The sequence below is a fragment of the Lampris incognitus genome, chromosome 6 (genome assembly GCF_029633865.1).
Source record: "Lampris incognitus isolate fLamInc1 chromosome 6, fLamInc1.hap2, whole genome shotgun sequence".
In the NCBI taxonomy this organism is placed as follows: domain Eukaryota; kingdom Metazoa; phylum Chordata; class Actinopteri; order Lampriformes; family Lampridae; genus Lampris; species Lampris incognitus.
Window position 1 is genome coordinate 36319963 of NC_079216.1, and position 14770 is coordinate 36334732.

Sequence of the window (14770 nt, forward strand, 5' to 3'; positions counted from 1 at the left end):
CTGATCATCCTTGAGATGTTTTTACATCTTGATTGGAGTCCACCTGTAGTACATTCAATTGATTGGACATGATTTGGAAAGGCACACACCTGTCTATATAAGGTCCCAGTGTTGACAGTGCATGTCAGAGCAGAAACCAAGCCATGAAGTCAAAGGAATTGTCTGTGGACCTCTGAGACAGGAATGTATCAAGGCACAGATCTGGGGAAGGGTACTAAAAAATTTCTACAGCTTTGAAGGTCCCGAAGAGCACAGTGGTCTCCATCATTCGTAAATGGAAGAAGTTTGGATCCACCAGGACTCTTCCTAGAGCTGGCCGCCCAGCCAAACTGAGCAATCGGGGGAGAAGGGCCTTGGTCAGGGAGGTGACCAAGAACCCGATGGTCACTCTGACAGAGCTCCAGTATTCCTCTGTGGAGATGGGAGAACCTTCCAGAAGGACAACCATCTCTGCAGCACTCCACCAATCAGGCCTTTATGGTAGAGTGGCCAGACGGAAGCCTCTGCTCAGTAAAAGGCACATGACAGCCCGCTTGGAGTTAAAGGACTCTCAGACCATGAGAAACAAGATTCTCTGGTCTGACGAAACCAAGATTGAACTCTTTGGCTTGAATGCCAAACGTCACATCTGGAAGAAACCAGGCACCTCTGATCACCTTGCTAATACCATCCCTCCAGTGAAGCATGGTGGTGGCAGCATCATGCTGTGGGGATGTTTTTCAGTGGCAGGAACTGGGAGACTAGTCAGGATCGAGGGAAAGATGAATGGAGCAAAGTACAGAGAAATCCTTGATGAAAACCTGCTCCAGAGCGCACAGGACCTCAGACTGGGACGAAGGTTTACCTTTCAACACGACAACGACCCTAAGCACACAGCCAAGACAATGAAGGAGTGGCTTCGGGACAAGTCTGTGAATGTCCTTGAGTGGCCCAGCCGGAGCCCAGACTTGAACCCCATTGAACATCTCTGGAAAGACCTGAAAATAGCTGTGCAGCGACGCTCCCCATCTAACCTTACAGAGCTCGAGAGGATCTGCAGAGAAGAATGGGAGAAATACCCCAAATATAGCTGTGCCAAGCTTGTAGCTTCATACCCAAGAAGAATTGAGGCTGTAATCGCTGCCAAGGGTGCCTCAACCAAGTACTGAGTAAAGGGTGTGAATACTTATGTACATGCAATATTTCAGTTTTTTATTTTTAATAAATTTGCAAAAATTTCTACAAAACCTTTTTCTCTTTGTCATTATGGGGTATTGTATGTAGATTGATGAGAAAAAAAAAGAATTTAATCCATTTTGGAATAAGGCTGTAACATAACAAAATGTGGGGAAAGTGAAGGGGTGTGAATACTTTCCAGATGCACTGTATATATAAATTCAGTGAGTCAAGTAAATTCACTTTTGACAAGTGAATTTACTTGACTCACTGGTTTATTTTGCTCATTTGTTGAGCACTTTCCCTTCCATTGAGTGTTTCTTTTAACAAAGATATATATATATATCCAAAATACAACTTAAAAATATGAAAGACTGCTACTCCTTGCAGTCTTGACATTAGATTTTCCAAAATAACGTGCTTCACCTTAATTATACCAATCTTTTCCCTGAGAACCCATTGAAAATCAATAAATCTGAACATCACTGCATGTGTTGATTTGTCTGCTTGTTCATAACGGGCTTGTAGTGGTGTAGTATAACAACACAATTTGAATACAACCCTCTACCTAGATTTTGCCAGAAGGTTTTTGATACGCTCAGCCCTGCGGGAACGTTCCTCCATCTCCTCCGGACTCAAAGGTTCCTCTGGGTCAGACTCCACATATCGCTCTGGGATAGGGACCTTCTGGGGTTTGGAAAGCTGGGAAGATTGGATTGTGTCAAGTAGGAAGTTTGTCAGGCAGCTGTTATCCAACAGAGTATTTCCATAATAAAGAGAAAGCAACAACCTGTTGGTTTTCATGCCAGCTCTCGTGGAAACAAGGACACATGGAAGTCATCGTTTTCATTTTCTGCTTGCCCTTTATTCTTATGTGTAAAACCTTAGACCTTTTGAAAAGAAACAAATGCTATGGTAGCAAATGCATTAAGCTCTACAGTGTCTTGTACCCAAAGTGTAATGATAGTGAATAAAGTCCATATTCATGTCATATCGAACCCCAGGGTCCACTCTAAGCATGCCCTATACTATTGAACTAGGGCAAGAACCATATTGAGATCAGTCTTTAAACCCCCCCCCCCGTTCTCCCCAATTGTATCCGGGCAATTACCCCACTCTTCTGAGCTGTTCTGGTCTCTGCTCCACCCCGTCTGCCGATCCGGGGAGGGCTGCAGACTACCACATGCCTCCTCCGATACATGTGGAGTCGCCAGCTGCTTCTTTTCACCTGACAGTGAGGAGTTTTGCCAGGGGGACATAGCGCATGGGAGGATCACGCTATTCCCCCAAGTCCCCCTCCCCCCTGAACAGGTGCCCCAACTGACCAGAGGAGGCACTAGTGTAGCGACCAGGACACATACCCACATCCGGCTTCCCACCTGCAGACACGGCCAATTGTGTCTGTAGGGATGTTCGACCAAGCCGGAGGCAACACAGGGATTCAAACTGGCGATCCCCATGTTGGTAGGCAATGGAATAGACCACCATGCTACCCGGATGCCCACAGTCTTTAAATTCAAAGGAACATGGTGGTTGGGTAACTTAAGACATTTACTAATAAGATTCAAGCACCCAAAGCCTGGTAAATCCATCCATCCATCTGAACCGCATATCCTGCTCTCGGGGTCGCGGGGATGCTGGAGCTTATTCCAGCAGTCATTGGGCGGCAGGTGGGGAGACACCCTGGACAGGCCGCCAGGCCATCACAGGGCCGACACACACGCACATTCATACCTAGGGACAATTTAATATGGCTGATTCATCTGACTTACATGTCTTTGGACTGTGGGAAGAAACCGGAGCCCCCGGAGGAAACCCACGTAGACACGGGGTCAACATGCAAACTCCACACACAGAGGACGACCTGGGACGACCCACCAAGGTTGGACTACCCCGGGGCTCGAACCCAGGACCTTCTTGCTGTGAGGCAACCGCGCTAACCACTGCGCCACCGTGTTGCCCTACCCTGGTTAATGTCATAATTAATAATTTGCTGATGTCAAATATTCAAAAGTCCTCACATAAATAAAATCAGGAGTTGAAGAGGTTGGATTATTTTCCATTCATTCATGAAATTGTCTTGTGCTCTTAAGGAAATGCAAATAATTTTACTGGTTGTTTAAGTAGTTTCATTTCGCTTGCCAATTAAACATTTCAGTAATTTTAAGCCAACAGCACAAGAGGAGCATCAATAGTGAAACTAAGGGGTCTTTAGCTGATTGATTTTATGTCCTGTATACAGAATCTGAAAAATGCAGTCGTGACACAGATAATTCAAGCCAATATCAAAAGTCTGACAAAGGATATTAGCTTGATTTATCAGTGAGTTTGCATGCCCCTATACACAAACTGCTGTCCTCATGACTACAAACTCCCCTTTAAGGTGTGGGTCCTTTCACTGACCATTTCCTTATGACTTGATGAGGAACTTTCACCTGGTCCCTCAATCTTTTTGAAATTTTAAACAGTACAGTATATGCTCCAGAACTACCACCTGGTCTTAAGACATAACCAGCAGTCCAATATGCCGTCCTTATGTGCATGAAGGAAACAGAGGACATGCAGATGAATAGCTCTACCTCTCGACTGATATCCAGGTCGTAGTCAAGTGGCTCCAGATCAACCTCTCTTAAAGGTACGGCTGTCGCTGTCACCCAGTCGTCTGACTGGACCCTTCCCCTTTCCTTCACCTGGTTCTGCCCCTTGTCTCGCTGACCCTCTGCTCCCAGCCTCTCCTCCTGCAAACCAAACACCTGGGGAAGCATTCCACACATTAAACTGGAAAACAAATGGCATCTGAAAGAATAATTGTCTCAATATTTTGACTTTCGAGTTTCAAATCTAGAGGTGATTATCACCATACAGAGCATCAGGCTCATTCCAATACTGATTGGCTATCATCAAAACTCAAGTTGTTACATGGTATATGTATGTATTTCAAATTGTCTGGTTAATCATGTGCTGCAGCTGCACGCTGGAATATGCACATGCAGAGTGTTTTCACTTGTTTAGAAGGATACAAGCATACAAACACAAACACACACACACACACACGCACAGCTTTCTTTATCCACTGTGTATTCACACACATACATACATATACCGACCTTTCTCGGTTATGTATTTGAGTACGAGTGAGTGTGTGAGTATATGTGTGTCACAGAGAGATAGAACGTGTTATTTGTGAATGTAATCATCCAAGGAACATAAAAGCCATGCAAGCATCCTGTTCAGTCCAGTGCATGTTCAGCACAGTGCCCTGCTATATGGTCAGATCTCTTGGTATGTCCCCCATGCTTTAGGTAAAACTGCATTCCACGTCTTGCCGTGTTTAAGAGAATCACACAAATCATTAGAAAGAGAGAGACAACCATGCATACATATATCCATTGACCCTCCTGGAGACAGAATTAGAAAAACACAGCCAGAGTGACAGAAGCAGGAAACTCTTTATTATCAAGAGCAAATCTCTACATGATAGCAAAGAAACAGGCGCTGAAAGGAATTGTGCATTGCTTCTCGGTTACAAAGGTGGTAATATGCATTTAATTCTCTAAGCTTTCAACTACTGTAATAAAAATCTTCAATCGAGTAGCCTGCTTGAACTAGTTTTCATCCTGGCTGTTGGGATAAAGGTGTGTTGGGATGTAAGCAATATGGCCGAAACTGTTCATGTTTACCGCTCCAAGGAAGAACAAAGAGAAGGCAATGTTGTCAATGCCGGGACTGTGGTGTGACATAGGAACTAAGAAGTTTTGACTGTCTGATCAACCTTTTAACAGACCGGGTAAGTAAATATGTGATAGTACCAGTACTGTCTCCACATCTGGGCTACAGTAAGGTCCTCTGACAACATTGTCCACTTCCTTGTCCATTCCACCACCACCCCCACCTACTCTTAAAATCGCACTTCAGCTCTGTTGCTTTGAGCAATCCAACATAAGTATATCATGTGTAAAACAGCATATCTCGGCCTCCTAAAATACTAAAGTATTGCAACTGTGGCAGTGTAAGTTGTAAGTATCACCCAGTCAAATAACCTTACAGCTGATACAAAAAAAAAGGCTGTGATAAAAGTCAAGGTGATTCAAATGTAAACACATTATTAAGTGATGCAATTTTGGAAAAGATAAAATAAAAAGTACATAAAATATGCTAGGCCATATGCACATTAAAATGGCTCAAATCTGTTACCTGCAGGAGTTGGTGAACTATTGCTCAATGTTACACAGAAAGTAGCACACAAGGATTGGTGGTAAACAATCTGATTACACAGATGTCACAGCAATGTGGTTAGGAGTGTTAATTTTCAGCCATAATTAATACCAATCTAGTAATCACATCTTGTGATGTGAAGCAACAGCTTTGAAAATTTGAATTTCAAGATATATATATATATATATATATATATATATATATATATATATATATAGCTTTTTTCCCCGAAACCGTCAATGGTGTTATAAGCGCTCAACTAATGAGGAGCGGAATATCAACACAGATACAGGAAAAAAAAAGTTTTAATACATTGCAGTAATGTATTAAACTGCAATGTATTAAAACTTTTTTCCTGATATATACCTGTTACATAGAACCAATATTTTTTTCTTTTGCCACGGGCTTTCCTTAGAATAGCTTGCTTAAATAGTTCCCAAGGGTTACAGCAAGCTACACGCTTTTGGTTCAGTATGTCAAAGCTGCTCCTATAACTCCAGTATTTCCCCACCTCCTTCTGAACACATTAAACAGTTATGATCAGTAGCAACCTCTTAGCTCGCTTTTGCAAAAGTGAATCAATTCTGCAAAACTGACACACACCGTGACAATAATGTGGTGGACAGAGGAAGGTGACTGATCAGGAGACAAAAAGGGAAAGGTATCATCAGCAAAACAAGGCACTTGGATTCCAATTGAAGAAAAGAAAGCAGGGTGGTGTGAAAATAATTTGTGCCACTAGCATAGCCTACTTTCTTCATATCTTCAATTCCACCTAAACAGATAATTTCCATTTACCCATTGCCCCCCCCCAAGTCATTTATATGTTCTGTATACCAAATCTCTACAAAATAGAACTGTACAGCTATGTACTGAAAATATCCCTCAGTAAATAAATAAAAGTATACATGTACAAGGTATGTGTATATGTACTAGAATGAACTGATTTCTCTATTGTTTGGTAATAATACAATGAGAAAGGGCAAAGGACAAGGTGATGCCTTCTATTTCCTCTTTTTCTCAGTGGCTCTACATTCAGAATTGTGTCAGTGAGGCCCCACTAGGGGGCAGTAGTAAAAGCGTTCACTTTAACCTCTGAACCTTATTAAAAAAATTTTTTTTAAATTCACCCCAGTCCATAACTATCCCTCACCCCTACTTAACAATGTAGCCATTGTACGCATATTGACACCCACTGATCCATCCAGCGCCAGCCCAGCCCAAAGTATTAGCCACGCTAGCCAGCCAGCCAAAGCCAGTCCCACCATTAGCTCGCAGGTGCTTGCAGATAACGTTAGCAAACACTGGTTACACAAGAGAAAGTGTGTTAGCATATTAGCATCCTCGCAAAATCATTATGTGGTTGGGGGTTGGAGGGTGGCGTAGTAGCAGCTGTGATGCTCCCTGTGTCTGCTGCTGCTGCGCGGGAGTGGGGGGTAACGTACGGAGGCTGGAAGGTTGGAGGATGTGGAGGGCAGCCTGGAGGAGGACAAGGAGCGCTGGGTGGCAACAGTGGAGGTGGACAGACTGGCGCAGGAGTGCTCGCCCTGGTTGAGGTTCCTCTTGCGATCACGCACTAGCGCCCTCTGGTGGCGTTTCATTCGCTCCAGCTGCTCCTCAGCACTCATGCGGCCTCGCAGCTGGCCAGGTGGAGCCTGGTGGGCCTCTGTGGGTGAACACAAACTATCCAAGGCACTCTTGGGTCTCTCCTGAGGATAGGTGGATGAGGGAAGACGGATGGAGGATGCAGACGGAGGGGGGATGGTCAGAGGATAACAGGAAAGAGGAAAGTTGTGAAGAAGATGAACGGAATGGTGAGATTGAGAGAGATATGGAATATGTTGGAATATGAGGGGTGTGACAGGATGGGGGAACCAATGGAAATGTAGACAAAAATCATAAAACTTATGGTGCAAAACAATGCATATTTGAACACCAGACACTCAACAACTTTACTTGCCTTTGAACACACACAAACACACACACTGGGTTTACAACATAAACTTCAAATACCACCAATCTACATCATGGGGTCCAAGCAAATTCACACCATTTGGGCAAACATTTGAAAATACCGTCCGTGTAGAGGAGGTGCCAATACATTTGTCTGAAAAATAAACTCCATGATATTTTCCACGACTATTCCAAAAATACCCCACATATTGCATGGCCAATATGTGTGTCTATGTTAAAATCTAAAATCTTACATTTATTTATTTTCAACTGAACAGACGACTTGAAAGTCCAAGATCTTGTGTTGGTTAATATACAGAAGGGGTGACTAATTAAAGGAAAAACCTAAATGCTTGATCCCTACAGTGAGGAGGTCCAGGGGCTTAGTTATACTGTGGGGGGCATTTTCCTAGCATGGTTTGGGTCCACTTGTCGCCTTCAAGGGAAGGGTCACTGTAGATCAATACAAAGTTATTCTGAGTGAACACCTTTATCCTCCAATGAAACACTTCTATCCTGAGGGGAGTGGTCTCTTCCAGGATGATAATGCCCCCATCCACAGGGCAAAAAGGATCACCGAATAGTTTGATGAGTATGGAAATGATGTAAATCATATGCTATGGCTTTCACAGTCACCACAACTCAACCCAGCTGAACACACATGGTAGATTTTGGACCAGTGTGTTAGACAGCGCTCGCCAACACCATGTTGTTCCATCCCTCCAGTAGAGTTCAGAGACTTGTAGAATCTATGACAAGTAGCATTGAAGCTGTTCTGGAGGCAAAACACCTTACTAAGACACTATGTTGGTTTTTCCTTTAACTTGTCACACACACACACACACACACACCCATACATATATATATATATATATATTCACACACATACACACACACACACACCACATATATACGTATGTGTGTGTGTGTGTGTATATATATATATATATATATATATATATATACACCTATAAAGATAAATGTAGGAAATTTTTTTAATGCATTTCAGTACAAGTTTGTTTTGTGTGTCACGCATGAAACAAGCTTGTGTGTGTATGTGTGTGTATATATATACGAACCCCAATTCCAATGAAGTTGGGACGTTGTGTAAAACGTGATTAAAAACAGAATACAATGATTTGCAAATCCTTTTCGACCTATATTCAACTGAATACACTACAAGGACTAAATATTTAATGTTCAAACTGATAAACTTTATTGTTTTTTGCAAATATTCACTCATTTGTAATTTGATGCCTGTAACACGTTCCAAAGAAGCTGGGACAGGGGCAACAAAAGACTGGGAAAGTTGAGGAATGCTCAAAAAACACCTGTTTGGGACATTCCACAGGTGAACAGGTTAATTGGAAACAGGTGAGTGTCATGATTGGGTGTAAAAGGAGCATCCCCGAAAGGCTCAGCCGTTCACAAGCAAGGAGGGGGCGAGGTTCACCACTTTGTGAACAACTGCGTGAGCAAATAGTAGGACAGTTTAAGAACAACGTTTCTCAATGTTCAATTGCAAGGAATTTAGGGATTTCATCATCTACAGTCCATAATATCATCAAAAGATTCAGAAAATCCGGAGAAATCTCTGCATGTAAGCGGCAAGGCCGAAAACCAACACTGAAAGCCTGTGACCTTCGATCCCTCAGGCAGCACTGCATTAAAAACCAACATCATTCTGTAAAGGATATTACCATGTGGGCTCAGGAACACCTTGGAAAACCATCATCAGTTAACACAGTTCGTCGCTACATCTACAAGTGCAAGTTTAAGCTCTACCATGCAAAGCGAAAGCCATATATCAACAACACCCAGAAACACCGCCGTCTTCTCTGGGCCCAAGCTCATCTGAGATGGACTGACGCAAAGTGGAAAAGTGTGCTGTGGTCTGACGAGTCCACATTTCAAATTGTTTTTGGAAATCATGGACGTCGTGTCCTCCGGGCTAAAGAGCAAAAGGACCATCCAGATTGTTATCAGCGCAAAGTTCAAAAGTCAGCATCTGTGATGGTATGGGGGTGTGTTAGTGCCCATGGCATCATGGGTAACTTGCACATCTGTGAAAGCACCATTAATGCTGAAAGGTACATACAGGTTTTGGAGCAACATATGCTGCCATCCAAGCGACGTCTTTTTCAGGGACGTCTCTGCTTATTTCAGCAAGACAATGCCAAGCCACATTCTGCACGTGTTACAACAGCGTGGCTTCGTAGTAAAAGAGTGTGGGTACTAGACTGGCCTGCCTGCAGTCCAGACCATTGAAAATGTGTGGCGCATTATGAAGCGCAGAATACGACAACGGAGACCCCGGACTGTTGAGCAACTGAAGTCGTACATCAAGCAAGAATGGGAAAGAATTCCACCTACAAAGCTTCAACAATTAGTGTCCTCAGTTCCCAAATGCTTATTGATTGTTGTTAAAAGGAAAGGTGATGTCACACAGTGGTGAACATGCCCCTGTCCCAGCTTTTTTGGAATGTGTTGCAGGCATCAAATTCAAAATGAGTGAATATTTGCAAAAAACAATAAAGTTTATCAGTTTGAACATTAAATGTCTTTGTAGTGTATTCAATTGAATATAGGTTGAAAAGGATTTGCAAATCATTGTATTCTGTTTTTAATTACGTTTTACACAACATCCCAACTTCATTGGAATTGGGGTTTGTATATATATATATTTCATTATTATTTGTTCCATTCATGGTAATGCACAGCTCCAGACAGAAACAAGCAGTTCATAATCAAATACAATTCAATTTACACATTCCATGATTGAAAAGGAGCAGGGAGAAGAAACATTTTATTTTACCTGCCCCTTACTCAAACCTAAATAAACAACAGAATAGATGGTCTGTCCGTCAGTTAGTTTTATATATATACGTGTGTGTGTGTGTGTGTGTGTGTGTGTGTGTGTGTGTGTGTGAGTGTGTGTGTGTGTATGTGTGTGTGCATATATATATATATATATATATATATATACACACACACACACACACAGATCAGCCAAAACATTAAAACCACTGACAGATAAGCGAATAACATTCATTATCTCATTACAATGGCACCTTTCAAGGAGTAGGGTATTTTAGACAGCTAGTGAACAGTCACTTCTTGAAGTTGACGTTGGAAGCAGGAAAAATGGGTAAGCATAAGGATTTGAGTGACATTGACAAGGGCCAAATTGTGATGGCTAGATGACTGGGTCAGAGCATCCCCAAAATGGCAGGTCTTGTGAGGTGTTCCCAGGATGCAGTTGTCAGTACCTACCAAAAGTGGTGCAAGGAAGGGCAACCGGTGAACTGGTGAAAGGGTCATGGGCACCCAAGGCTCATTGATGTGCGTGGGGAGTGAAGGCTAGCCAGCCCGTCTAGTCCAATCCCATAGAAGAGCCACTGTGGTTCAAATTACTGAAAAAGTTAATGCTGGCTATGATAGACAGCTGTCAAAACACAGTGCATCGCATCTTACTCGTATGGGGCTGCAGAGCCGCAGACTGGTCAGAGTGCCCTGTCCATTGTCAAAAGCACCTACAATGGGCATGTGAGCATCAGAACTGGACCAAGGAATAGTGGAACAAGGTCGTGTGATGAATCAGGTTTTCTTTTTACATCATATGGACGGCCGGATTCGTGTTCGTCGTTTACCTGAGGAAGAGAAGGCACCAGGATGCACTATGGGATGAAAGGCAAGCCGGCGGAGGCAGTGTTCTGTTGGGAAACCTTGGGTCCTGGCATTCATGTGGATGTTACAATGACACATACCACCTATCCAAACATTGTTGCTGACCAGGTACACCCCTTCATGGCAATGGTACTCCCTGATGGCAGAGGCCTCTTTCAGTAAGATAATGTGCCCTGTCACACTGCAAACATTGTTCAGGAATGGTTTGAGGAACATGACATAGAGTTCAAGGTGTTGCCTTGGCCTCCAAATTCCCCATACCTCAATCTGATCAAGCATCTGTGGGATCCATCCATCCATCCATCATCCAAGCTGCTTATCCCCATTCAGGGTTGCGGGGATGCTGGGATGTGCTGGAAAAACAAGTTCAATCCATGGAGGCCTCACCTCGCACCTTATTGGATTTAAAGGATCTGCTGTTGATTTTTTGGTGCCAGATTCCACAGGACACTTTCAGAGGTCTTGTGGAGTCCATGCCTCGGTGGGTCAGAGCTGTTTTGGTGGCATGAGGAGGACCTATACAACACTAGGCAGGTGGTTTTAATGTTTTTGCTGATTAGTGCATTTGCGCGCACGCGGGCGTGCATGTGTGTGTGTGTGTGTGTGTGTGTGTACATATATATATATATATATATACATATATAAAACTCTGTTAAAAGAAACACTCAACAGTAAGGAAAGTGCTCAACAAATAAGGAGCAAGATAATCCTGTGAGTCAAGTAAATTCTTTATGAGACACTACAAGCCTGTTTCATGCCATGAGCAATCATCAGCTGGATTATATATATATATCAGCCAAAATTGATGTCAAACAAAAGATTCTGTAAAGATGTGCTTTGAAATTTGTATTATTTCCAAAAATTCTCCCTGAGCTGCAACATACACTTTCAAGTACAACGGCTTTTCCTTGTATTTTTTGTGACCAGGTGCCCTGTAGGTTATCTCCTAAACTGATATCCAGGTGTGACTCACCCTGGCTGCCGGGTCCCCGGGTCCTCTCCTCAGGGTGACATAGGAAGAGATTGAGTTGGACTGGTTAAATCTAAATGAGGAGCCCGACAGACCTGGCACATAAGACACAGGAGCACATTGACATACTGTCATTTAGTTTACTTAAAAGTTTTGTGAATTTGCTCAAAGTTAAATGACAGAGAAAAAGTTATAAACTATTACTAAAAAAAGGGGACATAATAAGGGGGGAAAAACATCTTGCCATACAAAACCTATACATCCATACTGTGAAAAAACATGCAGTCTTAAGATTGTTGATCAGTTTTGCAATACACAGAGAACTCCATTCTCTAAAATGCCGCTATATAAAAATTATACAGAGAAAGCTAAAAACTTCAATTAATTTCCACAATGAGCTTTGATATAAAGCCAGCACCATTTTGTCAGAGTAGCGGTCAAACATTTGAAATGAAACTTTCATACAAATAAAATGAAATGTGTTACTGCAGACCTAACCAAATATAACCTGACATGACACAGCACGACAGCACAAGAGAATATGTAACATACGAGGCTTGCAATAATTCAAGTGGGTATCAAACCCTGACATGTGGTGGTATATGTGCCATTCTTCATATAAATGTCACACACAAATAGATATTGTTCTCAATTTCCTGTGATGTACAATGTACTGCAGTGTACTGCTAACGAACTACCTTTGGCTGGGAGAGGCTGGTAGTCCATGTCCGAACCACTGCTGGTTTGGCCCATCCCAGGCAATTCTGGTTCACTCAGATATGACCGCAATTCAACCTGCAATCAGCATACACTTATGTTGGATAGGGGTTTGAACACCTCTCACCTCAAATGTTTAAAACAGTAGCGTTGGGTATTCTTTAAGTAAAATGTTCACTGGTATCAAGATTTATGCCAGTTACTTCAAACCAAGTTTAAAATGGTACTAAGTTATGTTTTTTAACCCTCTGTGGTAGTGGGGTGTGGTTTAGTGTTGGCTGGAAGTGGGGGGGGGGGTTGCAGGAGGTGTGTCAAACTAACAAACTGTGCTTTCTATACCGCTGTGAAGCTGGGTCCTGGACTGACAATAACACAGACGTGAACACAAGACACAACACAAGAGAAGAGAGAAAGCGAGCCAGACGGCGCTCTGAAAAGGGAGCGAGCGAGGCACCAGCACCACAGTGTATGAGCCCGTACCGCGTGCTGAGTGAGAGACACTGAGAGACTTTTAAAACAAAAAAACAGTGAAACTATGTCCGTCCTCCATCTCGAACCCTCCCACTGGCAACAGTCTTGTCACAGTGGTGGCCCATACGCGTGGATGGAACAGCACGGCTCTCTGCTAGGGGGAGCCCTTAACCGAATCGCCGACCTCTAGGAGAGCCAAGTCCGCATGCAACACCACCAGATGCAAGCCCTGCAGGAAATGGCCGCTCAGCAGGCAGAAGATCGGGCTCTCCTGAGGGAGTTGCTGCGCTCCCCTCCGGCTGACTGTGGGGGTGAGCTAGCTGCTTCACCATCGCATTGGCCCCAGATCACTCTCTCTAAAATGACATCCGCCGACAACGCTGAGATAGTCCTTGACATCTTCAAGAGCACAGTGTCAGCATGTGGGTGACTGGAAGAGGAACACGCACAGCCTACCGGCGTCCTCCCAGGGGGACTACTATGCTTTCAGGCAAGCCATCCTGGACTGGGTGGGGCTCACGCCAGAGGAACATTGTCACTGGTTCAGGATGCTCGCCCTGGAAGATGCTGCCAGCTGTCCCTTCATTCTAGCACAGCAGCTCCTCCACGCAGCAAGACAGTGGCTGCAGCCAGACCCAGAGGACCTCAACGACATCCTCCAGTCAGTGGCACTGGAGCAATTCATCATGTCTTCCACCTGCGACCGCCGACTGGGTCCAGTTCCACCATAGTGAGGGCTTGGCCAAAGCTGTCGCCCTAGTGAAGGACCACCTCACCTTTCCATCCCGAGACTGACACGGCGAGGACATCAAGCCAGTGCCAGCGGCCCACTTAATCCAGGCCCCACAGAGGACACATACACAGACACATCCACACACACCTCCACTCTGCAGCACATAACCCCTACACCTATTGCCCGTACTAACCCCTCCCCCTCCCTTATTGCACAGAACCCAGCTTCAGTCTCTGCCCTCCCAGACCCACAGGGGGCGCCTCAAACACCAGGCCAGGAGTGCTGGTGGTACAGGAAGCCAGGCAACTGGCAGAGGGAATGCCCGTTAATGGAGGTGGGGCAGGTGGTCCAGGTTCTTGGCTCATCAGCCCACTGGCCGGTCCTTAGGGGAGATAGAGCATGCAGACCCTGATTCATCAAACCCTGGTTCAGCCCGGGGCTAGAAACCGTGCAATTTGTAGTGCCAAAATGCCACCTGGAACTGATCTTCCAGGTGGCTCATCACAACCCCATGGCAGGTCACCTCGGTCATAATAAAACACTCAACTGGATAAAGGCTCGATTTTACTGGCCGGGGATTCACAGTGACGTGTGTCAGTGGTGTGCATCTTGCAGCAAATGTCAACTGGTAAACCTACTGTCCACCCAAAAAGTGCAGTTGTGCTCGTTACCATTAGTGAGGTCCCATTTGAGCGTATTGGCATGGACCTTGTTGGGCCATTAGACCAGAGTGCAGTGGGATGCCGCTTTGTGTTTGTCATAGTAGATTACATAAAATGCTGTCCCGAAGCCATACCATTGTGCAACATATCAGCTAAAAGTGTTGCACAGGCACTGTTTCATGTAATCTCCCACATTGGAAAGAGATT

The 14770-nt window shown here is 44.1% G+C and overlaps 1 protein-coding gene across 8 annotated transcripts in view; it reads right to left on the minus strand.

Annotated features, from left to right (window-relative positions):
* The window catches only part of plekha7a (pleckstrin homology domain containing, family A member 7a), a 230886-nt gene that overhangs the window by 7585 nt on the left and 208531 nt on the right, over window positions 1-14770 (minus strand). For 5 of the 8 annotated variants that reach the window (XM_056281276.1, XM_056281277.1, XM_056281274.1 and 2 more), the window contains 5 exons: window positions 12679-12775; window positions 11984-12075; window positions 6816-7079; window positions 3735-3908; window positions 1724-1857 (listed from right to left, as the gene is read on the minus strand). In XM_056281276.1, the coding sequence (XP_056137251.1) occupies window positions 1724-1857; window positions 3735-3908; window positions 6816-7079; window positions 11984-12075; window positions 12679-12775 (761 nt within the window). Of the gene's footprint in view, window positions 1-1723; window positions 1901-3734; window positions 3909-6815; window positions 7080-11983; window positions 12076-12678; window positions 12776-14770 lie in introns of those variants that run through there. The other 3 variants (XR_008810349.1, XM_056281279.1, XM_056281280.1) reach the window with 2 other exon arrangements.